Source organism: Pygocentrus nattereri, chromosome 20, assembly GCF_015220715.1.
Source record: "Pygocentrus nattereri isolate fPygNat1 chromosome 20, fPygNat1.pri, whole genome shotgun sequence".
Taxonomy (NCBI): Eukaryota; Metazoa; Chordata; class Actinopteri; order Characiformes; family Serrasalmidae; genus Pygocentrus; species Pygocentrus nattereri.
The window spans coordinates 24,737,813-24,762,243 of record NC_051230.1 but is presented as its reverse complement, the minus strand read 5'-3'; the positions used below and the strand labels follow the sequence as shown (position 1 = coordinate 24,762,243).

Genomic DNA, 24,431 nt, shown 5'->3' with positions numbered 1-24,431 from the left:
ATTTCATTCTTCTTCCAACAAAACAATTATGAATTCAACAGAATGTATAAAGAAACAAAACGTGTCCACCACGGGGATCTTTGCAGGGACAAAATAGTAGAAGCTGAAGGCTGACAATCTACTGAGATTAATCATAAACACCTTGGTTTAGAATCAGCTGATTCTGACTTGCATATTATAAGTTCATATCTTCGCTTAGGCCACCTTAGGGTAGTCTACGTGTCAAAGTAAAAAATCAGACGTAGACAGCAAAAGGCCTCTAGTTCTTGAACGACAAGCATCAGGACCCAGGCATAAAAAAAGATTTCAATCACAGAGATCTCTTGACGAGATAACTTTGAAGAAACTATATCTTTATGTGCAGGTATTTTTATTTATTTATTTTTATTTTCATTCTGTAACACACAGAATCTCTACATGAAAGTGGGCTGCACCAGAGACTGGCAAAAAGAATGCTGTGCCCTCTGCCCCATGAAAGCTAAGCCCTTGTTTTCTAGTGCACTTTCCACCACCACTGGCTAAAGCCCGATATTGTGCATGACCCTAATGCGAGGAAGTGTCCTTTTATGGTCCTTTTTTGACTCCTAACAGGCACTAGGCTGCTTATGAGGATAAAAGACCTGGATGGTATGGAAAACTCAGACAGATGTTTTGTAGAAATCCTGCTCCTCATTATCAACAAGCAGACATCTGGAAGGATGTTTACCTTTCAGCATGATCCTGACCTTAAGCACACAGCTAAAGCAACAGTAGAGAAGCTAAAAAACAAAAGGGCAAACTTCCTTGAAGTTCCTCTGAACTTCCTAATCAGAGCAAATTAGGGGGGAGGTGGCTGTACAGTGTTGGTTTTGCCACATTTGTATTTTTCTAGGATCAAATTATTTCTCTTATGATCAAAATAGACATTAGCCTTTATTTATTAAAGTTGCACATGGCCAAATCTGATCATAAAATGAGTGCATGCAAAGTTCACAAGTTTGCTTATTTATCGGTTTCATCTTTGCCATTTAAGGTCCAATTGTGTACATTAAATAAGTTTTTCCCAGGTGAAAAGTACATATTTGTACCTTTAACCTCTAAAGCTGTTGTTAATATAATATTAAAAAGTGTCATTATTTTACATGCACAGATGCTGGAATTATTTATTGTTCTACTTAGACTTGTCACACTGCACTTTTGTTTTATGCTATTGAAAGCGCTCAAAAAATGTAAAATATTTTGACACAATGCCAGATCAACTTATACACTCCAATAATACAGTGTTTAAATGTGGTATTTTAGGAAAATAATCATAATCACTTCATTATGCCCTCTTTAAAAAAAAAAAAAAGACTTTTTGTTTATTTAATTTTTTTTTTCCCAAGCTCTGCAATTTTAACACTGAAGTTTGGTCAGTAGGGATGCCTCAAACTTCGCCTACAAGCACAGCACTGAATGTTGCTGAGTGCTGTTGGCTCTCTACTGAAACATCTGCATGAATTAGGGTGTGCTCCAGTTCTACACAATGACAATAGATAAAATGATTTTACTATTGCCAACATTAATGTGCATGCGGCATAACTCATCTGTTGGCAGATTGAAGTGGCTTTTTTTTTTTTTTACAGGGCTGATGGGGTGGTTAAAATGCTTACAGTTTTAAATATAAATACTACAAAAAACTAATATATATATATATATATATATATATATATATATATATATATATATATATATATATATATATATATATATAATGTTGCGTGTGTGTGTGTGTGTGTGTGTGTGTATATATATATATTATGTATATATACACACACACACACACACACACACACACACACACACACACACATATATATATATATATATATATATATATATATATATATATAATGTATGTGTATATAAAACACTTTATACTTTTGTTCATTTTCATACATAACAGTATGCCATTTGATAATCAATTTATAAGTCTCTTGCTTTGTTAGAATAAAAACCTGCAGCCACACCAGCCCTTTGCAGATTAGATTGGACACCGTTATACAATATCAAACTGTATAAGCAAGTCTGTTGCAGAATAGCCGGATAACAAAAGGAAATTCCTAGATTGGAAGAAAAATAAGACACACATCATACACTTTGATGAGATATTGTTAGCGGTGTGTTGCGTCTTTTTGGAGAGTAAAGTGTGGAAATACTTTGAGCTTAATAGCCTACTCTTAGTTTACATTTGGGGCAAGGGGTAAACTGGAAAGTTTTACAGAACACTTTTTGATCTGTTTTGACTGTGACAGGGTTATCATTGTGGTAACAGTACCAAGTACTGTTGTCTGTCAAATTGTTAGTTTGCTCTTTATAAAGAAATATCATTCTGTACAGTGTACGCATTTTGCGCCAGTATGTGTATTATTCAGCTGCCAAATAAGAAAATTTTTCAGCATTGGATTTGTTTTCCCATTTTTTAGAAACAATTTATCAAGGCAATCAAAAGGAAATAAACCAGTTCAGAGTCCAGATTCTCTCATAAAAACCTGGTGTTTGGGTCTACCTGATTGACTCACCAGAAGGATGTTTCCTGGAATCTTAGAGCAGCAAGGGATCATTCCCCCTTTAAACCCCCCTACCCCCACCCAATGGACACAGTAAGTGGCCAAACAGCAGCAGTAATAAACCATAACACAACTTGTCTATGCGTAAAGCCATATTTGGGCCAGAATCAAATATTCATGCTTTTTCCCCTGACCTCCAAATGTAACCTGTTAGCCAAGACATGTAACATGGGTAATAAGTTATAGAGGCTTATTTGCATTGCCCCACCAATTTGCATTCTGCACTGCTAAATTATCATACAAAACTTGCACCAAGCTGAGCTGTCTCGAATAGACTTGCTATTGTTGTTTTTTTCACATGTAGCATCCTAAAACAACTAGTAACGGCCATCTTGTAGCCTGAAAATTTTCATACTTTTGTTAATTTTATAGATAAATGTATAATATACTGTGTTACAAACCACATAAATGAGGCTATTTGAGATTACTTCACAACTTGATGCGGTTTGAGGGAAGTGGGGAGGGGAGGGGGGGGGGCAACTTGAGATACCAAACATGTCTTGGTTTATTCACAACATTAGGGTTAAGGAGAAAATTGTGTAAATTTTTTATCTAACTGTTCCTTTAACTGACTCCGGCCACTCGTTCATGCCAGACATCCGCTCTGCTGTGGTCTATCTATAGCCCGGCAATTGTCTAAAAGAGTGGCGTGGCTTTGTTTTTGCTGATGGAGAAGAATGTGTTTGGGGTTTGGATCTGTAAACCTAACAGCCTGCCTCCCCACTCGTGGTAAACAAAGCGGACACAACAGCAATCAAAAAAGCCACGGAAAGGGTTGTGCCTCAGCTTCTCTGTGTGACTGAAGGGCTACTCTACGTGCCATTGAGATTTTTCAAAGCAGATTTAATTTGAACCATAATGTTTTATCTCTCAAATGGGTTGCAAATTTTATGTAAAGCACACTGTAAAAGTTAGATAAATATAGTGATTATTATTATTATTATTATTATTATTATTATTATTATTATTATTATTATTAAAATATTGCCATTGATAAATCCTCACATTCTCTAAAGGCTGACAAAGTCAGCACAGATGGCTATTGTCCTGCTTCTAGACATTATTTCAGCAGCACTTGCACGCTGCAGGTCTGAGAGACGCCATAAATCTTGAATTCATGGCAAGAGCATTGAAAAACACATTTTAAGGTCTACGGCCTGGCTGTACTAATGCTGTGAGCAGACGGAGCATTAGAAAAAGAGACTGTGCTGTGCTCATACTGTGATATGAAAATAGTGGAAACAGAAGCTTCCTCACCACATGTGAAAAACATCAGGACATTAAGATAGTTAGTCTCGCAAAAATGACTGGGATCCACTCAGATGTTTTATTACCTTAAAAGAGCATTAGCAACCATGCTCATTAAGTGATAGTTTTTTGATCCCACAACCGGGGAAATTCCACATCCGCATTTAACCCATCCGTGAAGTGAAACACCACATACACACTAGTGAATAGACACACACACTAGGGGGCAGTGAGCACACTTGCCCGGAGCGGTGGGCAGCCCTATCCACGGGGCCCGGGGAGCAGTCGGGGGTTAGGTGTCTTGCTCAAGGACACCCCAGTCATGGACTGTCGGCCCTGGGGATCGAACCGGCAACCTCCCCCCAATTATGGTCAAAGAGCAACTCGGGCCACGTGACCCCATTCTCTCCCACAGCCTGAATGACTTATGGTGACTGCATATTTAGAGGAAGTGCCTTTTATGTACTGCGTGTCCTTGTCTTCCATCCAGTTTATTCTCACCAGCTATCACACATTGCTTCCAAGCTGAGAGCTGCTGTTTTTAGCTGATAATTTATTTAGACAAAGAACACTTCAGTTTTTTGCAGCGTGTGTCACATTAAGTGGGGGGAGGGGAAGAATGAGGGCCTTCCTACCCACACAAACAGAACAAGGGTTATGCTCTCTTGGACTCCCGGCCATAAAGGACTTTTGCTTTGCTAGACATTGAACCTGCGATCTCACAATGATAGGGTCAGCGATTGCCAGTTGTAACACTTGACAGCCTCCTATTTTTTTGGGTATTTCTAGTGTTAAGATAAAACATCAAGATAAAAAGTTATAAACTGAATGCCTCATTTTTGAAAACTAGTGATCAGTTCTCAGCCATATGGTAGGTAGTGACTAAAATGACTAATTATTGTGTATTATTTAGCAGTTAATAACTTTTTGGTGTTCGGGGTACTTGAAATATTGAATAAAAATCATTTTATCAAATACCTAGTCCTTAAATTGTCCTGTCAATCTGCCTTTAACTGTTCTGTGTATTTACTTACTTCTTTTTAGGGCCATATTAGTACTACAACAAAATTAAATGACTTCTTCAATTAAACATGAAGACAACCAAGTTAATATTTTGCCAAGAAAAAATACTGAAGTTTCATTTGATTCTGCAATTGAGAGAGTACCATTTGAATTTAGGAGCCCACCCTGTACATCCTGTGCCTGAATCTCTTTTCCTGTCCCAGTTCTATCTTCCAGCCATGAACCCATGTACATATATGCTCAGATGGTGACAGGAAATGTCTCCATCTCCACCCTGAATGCTCACTACAACCCTGTTTTGTTTAAAATGTCATTCAGACATTTCTTGGGCTCAGTACCATTTATTTGCTGTCTGTGTGCAATGCATGTAAAAGAGACTCTCAAAACCTTTAATTTGGATCTTTTTCTTTGCCTTTAAAGCCAGTGGTTCTCGGCCATTTTCAAATGACAAACCACGAAGGCCCCCAAGTGGCAGGTTTTGTTCAGGCTCTGTGATCCAGCTTCAAAATGCTATGTAAGGCTGGTGGTCTGAGAGTCTGAAGGTACTTATAATTAAAGTGAGGAGGACAAACAGGTTGCCCTTTTTAACCTGATGCATAAAAGGAAGGAGTAAGAAAAACACAGCTTCAATAACAAGAAAAAATGTAATATTTAAAGATTTGGCCTTGGAAATGTGCAATTTTGGATTAAAGGGGAATTCCACCAGTTTTTCAGAATTTCTGCATAATACAGTTGTGGAGGCATAATACAATAACCATTGTATCTGCTAGCCAAAACAGCTAGAGAAGGCTAATAAAGGTAAAATAGTGGGAAATCTGATTTGATTTATATATAAATGTAAATTGTTTATATTCGAGATAAGCAAAAGGTTATCTCAAAGAAAAACAGTGTACATATGTTTAAACCTTTTATCTAATAGCATTTTAGAGGTAGCTTTTAGAGACTTTAAGCCCTTAATGTCTGGTTCCTGTAACTGTGGCTATGAAAAAATGTTAACTTGATAAGTTTCTTCAGAATGTAACGTTTCATTTCGAATCATTCTGCATGACTTATTTGCAGCTGACCTACTTTATTAAGCAGAATTTTTTTTGTGCATTTTGTGCATTTTCATTTTCCCTCCTCAGGTCTATTTGAAACATTTAGTCATAACTCATTTTTACATGAACGCTTTTCAATCACCCTTTATAGTACAGTTAAACATTTTTTTAAAGACCTATACCTCGTTCTTAAGAACTTTTTGTCTTTTATATTCATAACATATTCATATCATATAATACAATAATTTACCAACCAGAAATATCCAGCCAACAGCATCCTGTGGGCATCATATTAGTAATTCTGTGGGGGTCCTGACCATTGAAGAACAGGATAAAATGTATGTACTACATCAAACTCTTTCAAAAAAAGTGAGAGGAAATTCAGTCACGTTTTGTCACAATGCCACAATTTGGAATGCAGCACATTGTGGCATGTGTGACAGAAAGAGAGGAAATTGAATCTGCAGTCAATTAAAAGTACGTTGAGCCATCATAAAGTATGTCTTTTTTTGATTACAATGTCCATATTTGCCCTCAAATCTGATTTTCAGATTTTTAAGAAATTAGAATTTAAAATTTCCTGTTACAATCCCCTGATAAATTTACTAAATAGTGAAGCTTTTATTTTATTGAATCTATATGAGTAGAGTGTAAAGCAAGCTTGATATTTTTGACATTTGTGCTTTGTACTATCTGCAACCCGACACCAGAGATCCTCTGCTGACACAGTGTGGACCTTGTGGTTTGGTGTGTGGTAGCTTTTGGCTGGAATCAGAAGTCTTTTTATGCTTCCTCCTTTGGAATTAGTAGATAGTACATTTTTTTTACTACTTTCATGTTCGTAAATTTATCATGTGATAAATTATGCTAGTGCAGATCATATGACTTTTGTAGTTTTAGGCAAAATAAACATCAGTACTACTGTGTTTCACTGTGGGTTAAGTTATTAAAGTGTATATGATTATGCTAAACTATGTTGAGGCTGGCTCTACTTTTTTTATCGTTTTTACATATTTTGATAAAACCAGGTGCCCTTTACATAGTGTAGACATTTATGTCAATGATGACCTGGCCAACAGAAATGTTTCAGAACTGCTTGAAATAAAATTGCTTTGCATTAACTTGCATTAGAAGTTAATATATTTTGTAATAAATAATTATTGGCTTTAATTGATATGTGGACGTTCTTCAAACCTCAAACTTAACATCTTATTTACAAAAATGGTTATTTTAAAGACTTAATGATCTGATTAAAAGTTTATTTATTTATTTTTTACACTTTTTGAGTGTCCAGTAAAACCATTTTATGTGCATTTAATCAGTACACATTATGTGGCTGCTTTGCATAAAAGAGCTACACGTACCCTCCAGAATTAGGCACCTTCAGCTTCAAATGTTACATTCTGACATTCTGATTCTATAGTTGTGTGCAGTCTTATGAAAATGTATTAAAGTTCTGAAAGGGGAATTTTGGTCTTCAGTTGTGCATTCGTACAGGGTATTTGCTGGAGTTTTTTTTTTTTTTTTTTTTCTCCTTTTTTTTCAGCTTAATAATGTGCCACAAATAAGCACCTGCATGGCACCTAAAGGCATATTTTGCTCCAAAGTGTGTTCAGTATTATTGTTGTCTTCAAGACTTTGGCTTTTGAGCTTTGTTACACTGTTGAAAATAAAGGTACTGGTATGTTTTTCATCATCAAGGTACAAACAATGTAAATGTACCCTAGTTTGAAGTTCCAATTGTGCACCTTAAGTTTTTATTTTTATTTTTGGAAATGTACATATTTGTGTGTTTTTAATATAACCTTTTTATGTAACCATTTAAAACAGAAGAATAAAATAAAAAGCTTGGAGACAAGATGGAGTGTCTAGATCAACTTTTTTTTTTTTTTTTTTGGAAGAGTTGGATTATTGGATTATATATGTACTAATCTTAAATTCGATTGGCCAGGGTAACAGCACTGAGCTTTCTGCTGTAATGTATGATGAAGTGGGAGAATCCATAACATATGTCCCAGAACTGCAATAAAACTGTTGGAGATTTGACTAGTTCATCAGATACATTTCACTTGCCCTTGTATCATTTTCTCTTTATCTCAAGTGTCCACACATATCTGGATATTAGCTTCATCCTCTCCAACACTTGGCTCATAAAGACTTTGCTAACTATCCATTGAGTAAAATCAGGTGTAATGATTTAGAACAGTAAACTAATATCTCCTGTGTTTTTTAGGTTCTAATTCTGACATGGTGTTGGTATTAGACCCGCTAGTCAGGGAGGTGGTGTCTTGCCCTTTGACCCTCCATTCTCACCGTGACTCTGGCTCGCCTTCCTCTGATGTCATTTCTTCTTACCGGGAACGTTCAGATTCAGTGGAGTCCAATAGAAGCCAGGATATCTTGCAACGCAAACGGCTGGATTCGGGGACATCGGAGCATAGTCATGCCTGCTCACGGCCCTCTTCTGAGTCAAATGCATCTGAGCTTGGTGCACCCTTGGAATGGGCTGTGGGAGGAGAGCAAGCAGCGGGTGGATCCTTAGTGAGCACAGATTCAGAAGTTGAGACTAAAAATCATGGGCCAAGTAAGGTTGATGATCTGTCCTCTACTACAACCACTAACATGGAGACACCTGATGGAGCGGTAAGCTCCAAGAAGACCGCAAAGGCCAGCTGCACGCTGAAGGAATCCAGTGGAAAGCCTACAGACAACATCTTGAAACAGAAGGTAAAGCACTATAGCATTATATAGCACTATATAAAGTTGGTGAAAGCAGCACAGCTTCATCACAGGGGAAATGCTGATGATAGAGTTTCCACTAGGAGGTATTGTTTCGCTGCAGGTGAAATTGTGTTCAGTCTCTTTGACCTCTCACTCTGTCTGCTGTTCTGATACAGTGTGTACAAATGCTGTGTACTGGTTTTTATAACACCCTTGTTTGAGGAACAGCCAAAAACAGTGTTTTATTGGTATGAGGGACAGCCTTGTGAGGGTTCAGTTACCATGCTATGTAAACAAACTAGCCTTCTCCTTAATCCTTCTTAACATTCTCCATCTGTTAAATGCCTACATATATGCATAGCAGAAAACTGTTTATTATGTGACCAAATTTATGTGCAGTCCATCGAGGAACAAAATGGACTGGACCTTTTATTCTTTTAATTAATTTTTTAAAGATCATAGACATTGTAATGCTTGCATAAAATCAGAATGCAGAAAATAGCTGTAGATAGGCTACTACTGTAAGTGTTAATTGAATTTTTTGGATCTTAATTTATTGGAGTTAATTTATTGAACCTCTGTTCCCTAGGTCACATCAGGCCCAGACACACCGTTTTCTCTCAACAAAGATAAAGGTAATTGTAATTATTGTACTTAATATCCTTCAAACTCAAAAGCAATGGTTGGATAGTCACTTCCCAGCTTTTCAGTTCACTTGTGTTTTGCATGTATCATGAATAGTACCTAGTACCGGTGAAAGGTTTGGATACAACTGATTATATATCTTTTATAATCAGTCATTTTTGCTCTAAAGGCTTTAATACTTACACTTTCTAGTCTGTTAAAGTAACCTAGATCATGAAGCTAATTGAGAGAATACCCAGCATATAAAAAGCTATTAATGGCTAAAATCTAAAATATGCATCTGCCTTTACATTTATTTAAAATAAGCAAATACAAAAGCACAAAGTGTAAGAACAGAGGATTGCTGTGCCTAAGTGCAGAATGGAGTGACCCTAGGTATTGTCTTCAGACCATGGTAGAATAGCGCAACTACCTTGTGATCGGGCCATGTCTTCAAGCCTAAACCTTCCCAAAAAAGCCTGTATAGTCCAGAATGTTTAACACATTTTTTGTTTAATAACCTTAAATGATTTAATTCAAGAAGTGAAGTGTGATGTCAATATCTTAGCCCAGCTTAAGGAGAGATGTCAGAAATATATATAGAATTGACAGTATTAACATATATTTTATTGCATTTTATTTACTTGCCTTAATGGATGTAGTGGTGCATGATCATTCTTTAGTACACTAAAAAAAAATTATCATGCGTGTCATGAGATCATAGCTTCCCTACTGGTATGTAAAAATTGCTGTAGGTTGTGCATTGGTCCTTACTGTTAAAATGTTTGGGAACCCCTAGAGCAATGGATGGGTTTCTTGAGCTGTGGCATAAATTGTGCTGATCTGAAGAAACTGACCACATGTAAGTAATGTATTGATCATTGTGATTCAGATGCGTGTCTGATGGTTTTATAGTTTTATAAGTTTCATCACTTCACTTCTTTAGGTGATACGTTTTGGATATAGTAACAGGATAAAATTCAAATGAAGAAATGGAGCATGTCCAGATGGAGTTAATGAGCAAACCTGTCTGGCCCCAACAGAAAGTTCTGGTAGCATGGGAGAATGGGAAAAGGCAATAGATATGGTTTCTGTGGTGATGTCTTTGAGTGCCAAGATGTATACGCATTGATTAGTTGTATGAGCAGTGACGAAGTCGTCTGTGTTTACAGCTGACAATTCCAAAGACCTCTAGGTACTACAGCAGTGAGCCTAGCAGGGTAGGTGAACTGATTGTGATTCTGTTTTTAGAGATTTTGACCTTTAATGAGAAGCAGCAATGAGAAGCACATGGTGATTAAAGTAGGTATCAATTGTTTTTAAGGGACACGGCCAAGGAACAGTTTGGCAGACCAGAGTGTTATGCAGTCCTCCTCTGTGTGCTTCATCCATGGACTCATGCCGGTAGACTCCTCCTGCCTTTGAGTCTGTAGGCTGTGACTCTATAGTTGATGCACCAGTGGGCCTGATGAGCAGGTGAAAATGGATAGTGTAGAGGTTGAGTAAACCTCATGATTGAAATGAGTCCACAGGCTACTTACCTTCACTTTAAAGAAATGGCCCGTCAAAATAAAACAGTATTAAAATCTCAAGCCATAAATTAACTTTGAACTGAGACCATACATTGTGTCATGGATGTCTTGACTAAAACGTGTTAGTAAAAACAAACACCCTTGATTAAGTATGTTCAAACTTTTGATTAGTACTGTATGTAATGCACCTCCTAGGACTCCCATTTCTTATGTTTATGATTCAGGAGGAGTGGTGGGGGCCTTGCGGGTGAGGAAGTGTTTTCACTCATTTCAGTATCAAGACGTCCTGCCCTCCCCACTGTCTAGTGGCTGCATCCCAAAGCCTTCACTCGTTCTCATGACCGAATAGGGCAATTACAGCATGCACAAGCTTAGAGGCCCTGTCCAGTGTGAGATTGTAATCTACTATTTTTTTCCCCCATTTTGTGTCTTTGTAACTTTGAAGGGAAGGGTCCTGTATCAGCAATGGTAAAAAGTAAATAGGCTTTGGAACATGCCCAGAACCAGGGCTGTAATTCTTTTCCCTCTGTTTGTCTTTGGCCATGTGAATTTTTCTTTGCTCACTGTCTGCTGAACATGTGTACTGCGTGTATGTGAAAATTTGTGTGTACATACTTTTTTGTACCAAGTAAGCACGACTCGCCTATGTTCTTAACTTTTCACCTCTCATCTAATTTTTTTAAAATTTTATTTTAAAAATTGTTCTCTCTGTCCTCTTCACTTGCAGTTCCCAGTATGAGGGGTAATGATTGCAGTTTTGAGTAGGAATTTATTTTGGTTTACATTCTCAATGTTTTGTTTCTTTCCAGTACTTACAAGCAAAACTGCAGCTTCTCAGATGTTCAACCGAGCAAGCTCAGTGCGTGACAGAGTGCGAAAATTTGCAGAACCTGCTGCGATCTCTAGCCAGACTAAGGATGTACAGAGAGCCATCCATAGAGCGCCCTCCTCTACGAATGCGTTTCTCACAGTGCCAGCGACTCCAGCCCACTCTGAGAGTCGAGATGCGACTCCATCCCTTTCTTCTTCTTGTCTGTACACCTCTCCAGGCAGTGGGGAAAACCTCAGCGAAGGCCTGCCTGCCCAATCGGAGGCTCTGTCTAATGTCCAATCACTGGGAGCAGTGGGCGGGCCACAGAACTCCACTGAAGATGTCTGGAGTCCTTCTTACAGCTCAGAAGAGGGGCAGGCTCCCGAGGGAAAACCATCTTCGAGGACACCAGACCACCAGGGAGATCCCGAGTCCAACATGAAAACCTTCCTCACCATTGAGATCAAGGATGGCCGAACCATTACTCCACAAGTGTCTGCATCATCTTCGTCCATGGGGGCCAACGTGATGCCCCGAATCATCACTGGTACCTCTGGACAGAGGGCAGGTGGGTAGTGTGCTTGTCATGATATTGTCAACTTAGTGAAGGCTACCTTGTTTAGGAAGTATACTACCATTCAAACGTTTTGAATGATTCATCATATTAATAGTCTTTGTCATTTTTCAATGAATAATAGCTTATAAAGTGTAAAATTAAATATTGTGAATTAGTCCAAAGGTATTATGAATTGGGTCCAAAGGTATTCTCAAATGTTTTGTGTTAAGTTAATGAAGTGATCCAAAAAATGCTCTTAATTTACTTGATTTATTTGTAAAATAATTGTATCTGTCTCAGGATTTATTCACCACCTTTAAAATACGAGCCATCGAGCCATTGTGGATACCAGATTTAAACTTTATTGTACTCTGCTTCCATAGTCATTTTAGGATCATCTACATCTCAGTTAATCATGTTGGACACATCTAAAATGTACCTTTTGCACAGTACCGACTTTGTTATAAAATGGTTTTATGCATGCATCTGCAACCATATTTGTGTTATATAATGTTGAACACATTGATTCCAAACTTCTGAACAATAGTTCATGCTAATAATTCATGGTAATAAATCATTACTTTTTCTTTTTTATTTCCTTTCAGAAGTTGATTCAATGGTTTGATTCAACAGTCTTGAAGCATTTTTAACTGATGAAGTATACTGATGCATCAAAATTCCATTTAAGTAGTGTTTTACTTAATTTACAAAAAGTAAAGTAAGTAAAAAGTGTTGGCACCTTTGGCAAAATATTGGCACCTTTAGATCCACTGAATCATATCAACAGTTTACAATATTAGTGTCCTGTAATTTATTTACTATGCTATTATAAGCTTATCATGTTGCTTTATAGTGGGAGAGGTTATTACGGACGCAGGTAGGTGAAATGCTATCAAATTGATGATGGTTTTTGATGATTGTATGTGGAGGGGAATCTTTAAAGACATATTGAACATCAGATGAACATATATTGTATTCTTAAACAAAAGTTTCAGTTCAGTTCAAGTACAGTTTGTGTTCAATTTTCTGGATATCACAGGTTATGTTAAGTGGCCTGAGTAGCATGATGCCTTCTAAGCTGAATATTTCTAGGTTTTTAAATCAAGAAATTAATGGAACTTTCATTTCTTCAGTGAGTTCTGTGCTCCCTGAATATGTGCGGCATAATAAATTTTACAGATGTCTGTCATAGAGAGGATTGGATTGGTTGAATGGAATGCAGTGCACTGCGTTTTAGTATTTGCAGTAGCATCCATTATGGTATTTGGCAGCCACATTGGAAATTACACCATACATCTGAACACTTCTATATGTTATGCTCACAGTTGAATAATGGGTGAAAAACCTTATTTGGTAAGATGACACACGAAATGCTAGATGACTGTTCCACTGCCTGCTGGAAACTATTTATATTACTGTTCTACTTTTCTTCTGCAGGGCTATTAAAAGCTTTTTTGCTGCATTTACTTTGAGACTATCACTCGCTGTAGATTAAGAGAGGACTCATTTAACATTGAAGCTTGGAAGATAAGTATTAAGAGAATTAATAAATTTCACAGTGTTTACAGTCGTGCAGGAAAATGATACTAAAAGCTTTTCTTAACAATCTGCTAATTGAGTTACTGCTTACCAGCTGCAAGAAGTCCAGCCAGATAAGACCCTATCTTTATAATCACAAGGAACTAGCTCACGACTCACACATATATACACACACGCACACTGTCTCTCTTGCAGTGTTTTTGTCCCTGTGCTACAGCTCTGTCACATCTTCCTTTTTTGGAAGCACTTCGCTCATCCTTGCCTCAGAAAGTGGCCTGTATGCGCTCTGGGCATATTTCAAAGACTCCACATTTCCATTCTGTCATTTAGTTCATGCTTTTGCCCAAAGCATTAGCCAGGAGCAGGGAGAGCTGCCATGGAGGAGCTTTTAGTTAAGTCTGCTTCTTTAAGAGCTCAGCAGTGATGGGCATCAGCTGCTATCAAAACCACGACCTTGAGTTACAGCCAAGGTCTGACCCCAAACCTCAGCTGTCTGGCTGTTGTTTTCCTATAAGCATATGTAGGGGTGTGCAATATGGCAAAATACTTTATGATACTTGAGGCAAAGATGTATGTAAACCTTTTGAGCAGGTAGTGCTGGTGCTAGAAAAGTCGCAAGTGTTATAGCAGAAATTAAATTATTTTAGTACTGAGTACTGAAAATGCTCCCAAAAAGTTTTTATGCAAGTAAACAATTTTTTAAAAGAAACGGAAGCAGTATTAATAAACTTAATGCTTTGTGATATACGGCAAGTTAATTTTCTCCATTATAATTCAGACTCCCTACAAGGGGGTACTGTTAGCACTCAAGCAGCAGTGGAGAAATTTTGTACATCATTTCACAATGTAGTGCAAATAGCTCACAAATAATTTAAAACAAGTGACTGACTAGAACTTTTATGGGCACTAGGACTTGTATTTAAATGGAGATCTACACTTTAAATGTATGCTGATCATTTTTGGATTATCGCAGGTTTCATTTCTACTATTATGTGTTTTTCTGAGGTTGAAGGGTTTGTTAGTCAGAACAGATGCACAAGTAGTGTTGCATTTAAAAATGCCATCAAAAGTGTAGTACTTTTTTTTTTTTTTTTTTTTCCCATTTATTTGTTAAAATTTTAACTTTTCCAGCTCCCACAGGTGCAGCAGTACATCGATTTTAATTCTTAACAATAAGCAAAACCCTGGCTGTGCCACTTAGGAGCCGCTTTTAAAATTATTTAAATTATAATGTAATTGGTCATGACAGCAACTATCTACAGACGTACAGCCTAGTACCGTCCTGTCAATCCTGACAGCCACTGAAATCAAAAATGTGGTAAAAACTGCATTAAAGAGCTTTCAGTACTTTGTCAAATAAGCACTTGTATGTTTGCAACATTTAGTTGTCAACAGCTTTGAAACTTATTGGAAAAGTGCATCCCTATTAGGTCTATATGTGTGCATTCCTATTAGGTTTATAAGTGGTGCTTTGAATTTTGTGTCAGTGAAAACCTTTTTTCTCCATATCTCTGCTCACTTATGCTTAGGAGAACGCTGAGGGTGGCCTTTGAAATTACTATTTAAGTTTGGGGTACTTTCTACAAACTTGCCATGCTAACCAGTGTAGCCAGTGCTCATGCTAATATTGACAAATGAGGTTTTTCTCTTCAGGCAGCCTGTAATCTCTGTACCTTCTTAAAGTTCATTGTTGTTGTTGTTACCTCCCTTTAATGGTCCCCTTAATAGTTGCTGAATTTAGAGAGATTGACTTAGACAGGGAGTGGGTGGATGTACAGCTCAGGCTGCATGACTATTAAGCTCCATGGACTATTCAGTCCAGTTGATTTAAACATCAGTCTTAGCCGAGTCATTTGAGAGCTTATCCTTGACTCCCAATGAATGTTATTTTATGTATGTGTTTTTCCCTCCTCTACCTCTTGGCAGTTCTTATAGCTATTGGTATAAACACAATTTGTACAGGTTGTAAAGGAAAGAAACTGTGTAAAGATTACCTCGCCATCTGATTTTGCATGCGTATTTGTGGCTGAAGTCCGTGTAACATTTTGTGCAGCTGTGAGACTTTTTGCATTTTGAGAACTTTGATAGGGCTGTACATGTGTGCCATCAACACCCCAGGAGAGTGCTGGATATTGTGTTTATGTTAATAGCAACGTGACTTACTCAGCTCACTGATTTACAACTTTGAACGATGCCAGTTTGACAGTTTGCATACCTAAGTAATGGGCACCTATTCCTTATCCCCTGCACCACACTTCATCCATAAGTCTTACATGTATACAAATATCTGTCAACCAGTGGGGAATTAGACCTATTCAACTTCTAAATATTTATGGGTAAATATTCGCTGGTGTGACTTGACAGTGTTCGAAAGCTATGTAGGATTTCAAGACATTTTTTACTTTCCCAGCCCTCAGCATGTCTCTCCTTAACTCTCCTCTTTTTTTTGTGTGTTTTTCATAGAACTGACGCTTGGTCTCAGAGCAACACCATTCAAGATCAGCAGCTCCAGCCACCTGTCAGGACCCTCCATTAAGGTACTGTGTTTTTATGCAAGATTTTATCCCAAAATCATCAAACCATCATCTTATAATAGAGGACAATTGCTCATTTTTAAGGCATTTGTAAGAACACAAGGAGATTGTGGTTATAGTTTAAATTTAGCCAATGAGCAGGGCTCCAGACTAATGTCACAGAACTATCCTGAAAAATATTGTCACCTGTCTGAAAGTAAAAATTGACCATCCAATATCATAAACTGCTTGTTTACACTACATTTTTCTCTTGAATTTTTGTACTACCATATTATGGCTCCCCAAAAACAGTTTTCGATAGTAATAAACAGAATGCATGCTTGGTGCACATGAATGCACTCAGACACACAATTCATACAAACACAAGTTAAGTTATACTTTTTAAATCCCACAAGCAGGGAAATTCCACCTCCGCATTTAACCCATCCGTGAAGTGAAACACCACATACACACTAGTGAATATACACACACACTAGGGGGCAGTGAGCACACTTGCCCGGAGCGGTGGGCAGCCCTATCCATGGCACCCAGGTAGCAATTAGGGGTTAGGTGTCTTGCTCAAGGACACCTCAGTCATGGATTTTTAGCACTGGGGATCGAACCGGCAACCTTCCGGTTACAGTGCCCACGACTGCCCCATCTAAACCGGCTACATTCCAGTATTAAAATATAATAATTGTAAGAGTTACTGCAAGAAAACCTGAACACACTGATTTCAAGAATGCAGCCCAGAGACACATAATTGTATTTATAGCAGTTCTATAAATACATATAAATCTTAGCAGTTTTATAAATACAATTATGTGTCTATGGGCTGCATTCTTATGCAGTCTCAGTGTGTTCAGGATTTCTTGCAGTAACTCTTACAATTATTATATTTTAATACTGGAATGTAGCCGTTTTTTAGAACCAGTGTGCATTGTAGTAGGCATCAGAAATTCCAACAAACAAACTTTAATTGTCCCTGTTTATAGTAAAGCATGCTAAAAAGATGTAAATGAACACAATCAGGAGACGGGACGACGTTAGTCTGGAACCCTGCAGTGAGGGCCAAAAACAATGCATATCGTTTCCTCACATCCTCCATACGTATAACATGATGGCTACCATATTGCTCCGCTCTCTTGTTCAGATGTTTAGAATCACTATTTTCATTAATATAAAACTAAAGATTGGCCTATCAGTACCGGTGGTTATCTGTATCTGTTCAGCATCAGCAGAAAATGCTGGATTGGGTATAATACATGAATCCAGTCTAATCCTGTAACATACAGTATCTAGTCTGAAATTTCACACATTTGTGTCATGCTTCAATAAAAATGGCTAATTTTAAAACTTAGCAGTTTAAAAAAATACTAATACTGAAGCTTTTAATTAGTATTAGGCAAAAGTAATTATATGATAGTACTCCATAATTGCTGAGGTTTCAAGCAATTTTGTATTGAGCTTTAAAAAATTAATTTTAATGTGTCCACAATAATGAGCAAAGCTGTGGATTATTCTAAAATGACAAACTTGTACAGCTTCAAGAATAAGTTATTAATAACATGAATATCCAAATGTGAACAAAAGATTACAGTAAATACTTACAACAATATCATCATATTGTAACAAGTCATTCTACAAAATAAAATAAACTAGGTAAATAAAGTAAAAAAGGTTTTTGGTATCTCTTTGCATCTACTGAATGCAGTTTTACACACGTTTCTCCCCCCACCCACCCATGTGGGTCAGTGTTGTAATCTTGTTTAGGGATAAGGGTGAGACGGTCAATTAGTAGGGTGACAGAGTGCTCTGGACAAACAGAGGATTAACAGTTCTGGGGAACATGTGAGAGGGAAGCAGGTGAAAAACAAAGAAAACATTTGCTGACAATGAGGTGAACCTGGGTAAAAAGAATCTGGATACAGGTAAATTTCTACATTGGATTGTAGAATTATTGTTATGACAACCTGCTTTACTAAAGATGTAATTTAGTCCAAATGTGACTTGGTGTGGTTTGAGGTTTGATTTAATGACAGCTGTTCATATGGTACAAGCCAAAATGTAATAATAATAGAATGCTTTTGCTACAGGAATGTGCACAGTGCCACAACTGTAACATATTCAAGGATTCTTTAAACAGGGGAGAGTGTTCTTTGATATCTTTGGGTGGTCTTACACAGGATATGGTTCTCCATGCTTTTGAAACCACTGATGTGCAGTACAGATTAGGGTAACCGTACAGAGCTTTAAATGGTATTATAGCGCTATCCAAAGCTTACAACTAGAAGTAAGCAGGAAAGAGGACAGAGCAATGATATTTAACTGATGCCCTGGCCAAAACACATGGGAGAGATTTAGATCTAACGAGGTGAGATTTTGGTGAAAGAATAAGTTCAGCTGGTGGAGAGTGAATGCTTTAGAGGAGGGTTCAATAGGGCGAGGGGGGATGAAGACCTGGTGCAGGAATTTAAAAAACAGACTTAAAGCAGTGGTTCACTGAAAAGTCAAATCCTCACAAATTTTACCGTCCCCTAAATGTTGTCCATCAACCAAGACATTTGCCTTACATTTGCACTGGAGATATGAGGCTCATGTAGTGAACTTGCCTCTCAGTGCCACAATAGTTCCCAGTGCAGTATTTTCAGTTTTAAAGACGGTGCACCTTAGAGGGAGAAGAAACCCCACCCCCAGTTATTTACCAATAGCTGGTTAATGCAGAGGGAGTCAAAGTTGGTAATGTTACTGTTAGTAAGCCATGTCTCATATGTTTAATAATGGCTTTTATTAGCCTCTAGTGATGGAACTTTTGATGAATGAAAACAAAAAAGACAACACAAGGACATAGAATTGTGAATTCTGTCAAACTGATAAGGTTGAAGGACTCTCTGTTGTGCTACAGAATGCTTAACATAAGTGATGTATTTAAAGGCAGCTTATTCACGTGTGCTATTTCACACAAGCTTTGTGATGTCTGATGCAGTGTGACATGCTGTCATCCAACTTTTTGGATAAGTCTCTCTACAGCGCAATTTGATTTGAGGCAAGCATGTGATGATTTAGGCTCACATTTTACAAGAGGCTCAATAGTAGGATGTAAGCTTCCGTTGTTGGCTCAATCAGCCACAGCCATATAGCTCAAAAACTACTAGTTTTGGTCAAAAAAAGATAATAGTGAAAAGCAAGAGAGGGCCCTATCCTGTTTTACTGCATATATGTGGTTAAACAAACTATGTTCTGGTAAAAGGGTTGACTACATTTGGGGAGGTTATGAGAATTTAATCTTTTTTTTTTTTTACGGCATAGCCATTGTTTTCATTTCAGGATGCCTCCAAGGTCACTCTCTCACACACTACCTAAAATGTTTAGATGTTGCTGTAAGCTACTTTTTGACATTGGAAGACTAAGCTGAATTCAATGATCAGTAGCCATGTGGATGGGCCATCTATAAGAAACAGGATCTTCATACCACATGCAGGAGTAGAGACATATATATATATATATATATATATATATATATATATATATATATATATATATATATATATATATATATATATATATACACACACACACACAATATTATATTTCATATTATATATAATATATAAAAATGCGTTCAGTCTACTGTATGCAATGTTGCTGCTAAAAATACAAATAAACTAAATTAGTTATTACTACACATGGGATCAATATATATATATATATATATATATATATATATATATATATATATAATATGAAATATAATATTATGTGTATATATATATATATATATATATATATATATATATATATATATATATATATATAGATCCCATGTGTAGTAATAACTATTTTAGTTTATCTGTATTTTTAGCAGCAACATTGCATACAGTAGACTGAACGCATTTTTTATGCTTTGTCTGGCAAAGTGCGGATAAGCAAACAGCAGTTGTTGGAAGCCCATAAGGCAGGGAAAAGCCTACATAAGCCTTTTCTCATGCCTAGAATTGACCATGGAAAAATTATAAATGGCAGCATTCCCTAGTATGCACAAGACTTTCTGCCAGTATTTTACATATATTATGTATTATTATTTGAATACAAGTTGTGTAAATAACATTCTTACATGTTAAAAACTAGATTAACTCCCTGAAGTCAGAAAGCTTTCTTAAGTAGCTTAGGTATCATTAAAATGTCATGCCTGAAGTAGCATGCTACTTACTGCTGTGAACATAGAGCTAATCGCATCCTTCAACCACAAAAAGAAGCACAGTAGTACTAGCCACTTCCATTGTGAACAACATTTTCATTCATTCATTGTGATTAGCTGGTCAATGAATGATTGTGACTGTGCTAGCTAGCTTTGTCAAATAATTACTTGGTTCCCATTCTGTGAGCTTCTTTCCTGAGCTGACCTGTTGACCGCTGGTATAAAACTAGCACAGGTTTTTTTTATTTTTTATTTTTTTTATTTGGCAGATATTTTTGGATGCATTGCTGTCAATAACATCCCCGTGCCCAGAATGGCCAAAGGCATTGGTGCCTCAATGACAGTTGCCTGATTAATGTCCTTGTCTGGTACTGACTCAAATATATGCTGACAAAAACATGTGTCATGGTGTTTTGTCTGCATCTGTCAAGCTATGGATACGAGTTGGGAGTTATGATTGGGTTGGGTTATAGATACTGCTGTACCTGCTGTATTTTGATCCTAGGTCTCTTCTGGCACCTACTTTTTAGATATCAGTAAGGTGACTTTTTCAAAGTGAGTTGGTCATTTCAAACAGTCAAAAATGTGATCAGTCTTGACAAGCTACTACCCTCAAATTTAAATGCTAGTACTGATTCCATGAACATTTACTCATTTGAGCTGTTTTCAGTCGTGTTATCAAACTAATACTACTAATAGTACTAATACAAACTAATACACTAATCTGTATGTCAACTGTTGGAACCACAAGTAAAATATTGCTCACTTAATATTTCTGCATCCAAAGCTTATGTTCTGCCAAGGAGTCATATGATAGTCCATCTCCCCTTCGTTTCCCCAGCACAGTGGAATGTATAAAAAATATTTCTATATTCCATACTATAGTCAGATAAAGAGAAGTACTGGCAGATTGTTATAATACCCTAATGGTTTTCTTTTTCTTAAAGTATTCTGAGGCTTTAACCTAATATACCACAGGAAAAAGTTATCTATTTAATGTATTTTGATCAGTTTTTCATGCATATTATTTCTTTCAACACAGTTACATTTCCTGCACTTTCCTGGGGATATAAGAACAATAATAAAAATGTTTTGTTGTATTTTTTATTTCTATTATTATTATTTTTATATTATTATTTTCATACATACAGTGTTCCATGTATAATGAAATGACATTTTTTGTTGCATCTTAGTAATCATACTAGGTGCAGAGTGTCATACAGGAGACATTATCAGCATTTATTCAGGATCTAGTAGCATTTTTAATAAGCATTTAGGGTCCTTTCTCTTCATAAATAAAAAATGGCAGTTATGCATTAGGCCTAGTGCTTATTCACTATGACAACACAAAATATAACATTATTGGTGTGAATTGATTGAACTGATTTTTTTTTTTCTCTGTTCCAATTGATCAAATGTCTAAAAAAAATTAATATTGGCACATCGTTTATGATGAAAGTTAGTATTGCAGTATTACCTCTATGTGGACGATCCGTAGCATTCATCCTCTTGCATAGTGCACTAGGCTTAGCTTTTTAAAATGTGTGTACACTTAATTTCTTTAGTACTATATTTAAGAAACAATGTCCACCCCTGAGGGTGTCTGTTGTCTGCCAGTGGAGGTGTGAAGGGCAGGAGCTCTAAATAAAGAGAGCAGTAGGGGCTGAAGGGGGTGTACTCACTAGAATAATAGACTGACTGGTGATAAATAGACATGACTATGGCACCTGAGTTAGAGGAGGGGCCCTGGGCCTTTGCTGCCATGGTGACAAAATTCCAAGCCTGGACATTGGCTCTCATGTTCTGGCCAGCTGAAGAGAAGGAATACGGGTGGGGGTATAAAGAGCTGGGAGTTGTTCCTAGCAAACTTTCGAAAATGTTTTGTGAGGCTGGCAACTTGTAGATTCTAATGTGAGGTTTCACACCTTTGTCAACTTTGATATTTTAATCAAGAATTGCTGGATTTATGAAGATACCCTGGCATTATTCTGAAGTCTAGGCACTTGTTTGTGTGTTACTTACCAGTAGAGGTGAACACGAGAATACTTGCAAACCTCACTATGCCTGGTGTTGACTTGGACCTTGTTCCAGCCATGGAGGATACAGCAGCTCCCCTTGGCAGTCCAGTTACAGAGTGTGCCGAGTCTGGCCTGGAGGCTGTCATTGGGGACATTTTGGTGGATTCTGTGGTCACTGAAGATCCAGATGAAAAGGGCCCTGATGCTGATGAAGCCATGAGTGGTCTAGAGCTCATTCTGCAGTGTGCTGTACAAGAGATCCATTGTGACTTAAAGGTGTTCGGGAAGCGCATAAATGCACGCTTGGAAGAAGCCGCAGCTCATATGGCTTCAGCTATTGAAGCCATTTCAGCCTTGAAAGAGGAGAATTTAAGCTTAAGGGTCCAACAGGAGAAGCTTGCCAGACAGATACAGACTCTGTGTCATGTTCTTAATCTGCCTGAACCTCAGCTTCAGCAAGATCAAGGCCTTGAGGTGGTGAAAGATTCACCTGATCCTCGTTCTGAGCCCGTCCCACATCCTCCCACATTTGCTGTTCGTCGGTCATCTACATCTTCGCAGACGGGAAGTTTTTCCCGGAGCAATAGCACGGTATGGATCATGTAGAATGTATTCAATATTAGGACTTTTCTCATGCCCTCATTGAAACTGAGTCAAAGTGCAAGAGGTTTATGTTGCTTAAAGCAATGGTTTGACCACAAAAATATTGAATCATTGTCACCTTACCCCTGGTGTAATTGATCAGCAGCAATATATTTGCTTTTTCAAGTTTTGTAGTGGAGTGCTGCTAAGTAATGGAGGCTTATACCCCAGCAATCAGCACCAAAATCATTTCATGCTTGCCACAGACTATGTTGAGTTTTAATGAATCAAATACACTTGATTATGTGGTTTCTGACACACAAGAAATACTGTGTGACAATCTGGCTTCCAGATGCCAGCACTACTCCTTGCTAGGCAACTTTTGACTGTTTTTTTAGACTAATTTTTTTTTCTGATTATCCACATATGGGCAGAAATAGTCAATTACTTTTTTTGGCAGAACTATCGCTTTCATCAAAGAAGTGAGTAGATCACTTTTTTTTCAGTGAGGGGACTGTGCAGTTGCACTGTGTTTGTGGTTGAAGGGAGTGTGCATTTGTGTGCTATTATAAGTGGGTTGTGTTGACTGGCCACATAGGCCAAAAAAAGCATGCAAGCGCTGTCCCTAGATAAGACCAGCTGTCAAAGTGAGGGTTGACCTTTGTTGTCCCTCTTTTCATGCATTCTCCTTTTGCTCTCCGAAATGCCATACCACTGGGCTGTACAGCTTCATCCTGCATTGTGCTCAGTCCTGTGATTTGTTTTCATTTAATCCTTTAAATCAGAACTGCGGCCAATGTGCCAAATTTGGCCCTAGAAGGACTTTTGTCCTGAAAGGGACCTGATTTTTTGAATGGAGTTATGAGCTTTTGCTTATAACATCAGCAATGAACTGTGAAATTTTATAATCTAAAATGTTTAGGGGTGTACAAAATGTCTGTACTTGTGTTACTGTATTACTTGTACTGGTATTATGTTATAGATTAGCTTTTGCTGTAATGGTCCAAGTTGAGGCATACTGTATACCTCAGACATACTGTATAATTCTGGGTAGTGTAGTTGGTGTAGTAGTGAGTAGTGTTCCTGTCAGAAAAGTAATAATACATAAGCGAGAAATCTGATTCTATCTTCAGCACTCCTGCTCTGAGAAGCTTTGTGAGTATGGGCCTTGATCAATAAGAAAGGAGAAATTTTGTTCAATGTTTGAGAAGCTGAATCGCTAAAGGATTATTGTCAGCTTAGACCAGCTTCCACGAATCTCATTCTATGGGACAAGCCATGTTCTAGATAAAGGAGAAGTCAGTCCTTAGAGTTTTCTGCAACCACCTTGCAGTTATCAGTGAGAATGTTAGAAAACTACTGTAAAGGAAATGCATTCATGGAGTTCTTAGTAGTTAACGGTGCTATTAATTATAAGATTTGTGCCTGCAGTATATAGCTT

The 24,431-nt window shown here is 37.4% G+C and overlaps 1 protein-coding gene across 6 annotated transcripts in view; it reads left to right on the top strand.

Annotated features, from left to right (window-relative positions):
- Positions 1-24,431, top strand: part of smtnb (smoothelin b) — a 94,951-nt gene that overhangs the window by 47,672 nt on the left and 22,848 nt on the right. For all 6 annotated transcript variants that reach the window (XM_037531618.1, XM_037531619.1, XM_037531617.1 and 3 more), the window contains 4 exons: positions 8,130-8,623; positions 9,207-9,252; positions 11,583-12,152; positions 16,143-16,216. In XM_037531618.1, the coding sequence (XP_037387515.1) occupies positions 8,130-8,623; positions 9,207-9,252; positions 11,583-12,152; positions 16,143-16,216 (1,184 nt within the window). The remainder of the gene's footprint in view (positions 1-8,129; positions 8,624-9,206; positions 9,253-11,582; positions 12,153-16,142; positions 16,217-24,431) is intronic.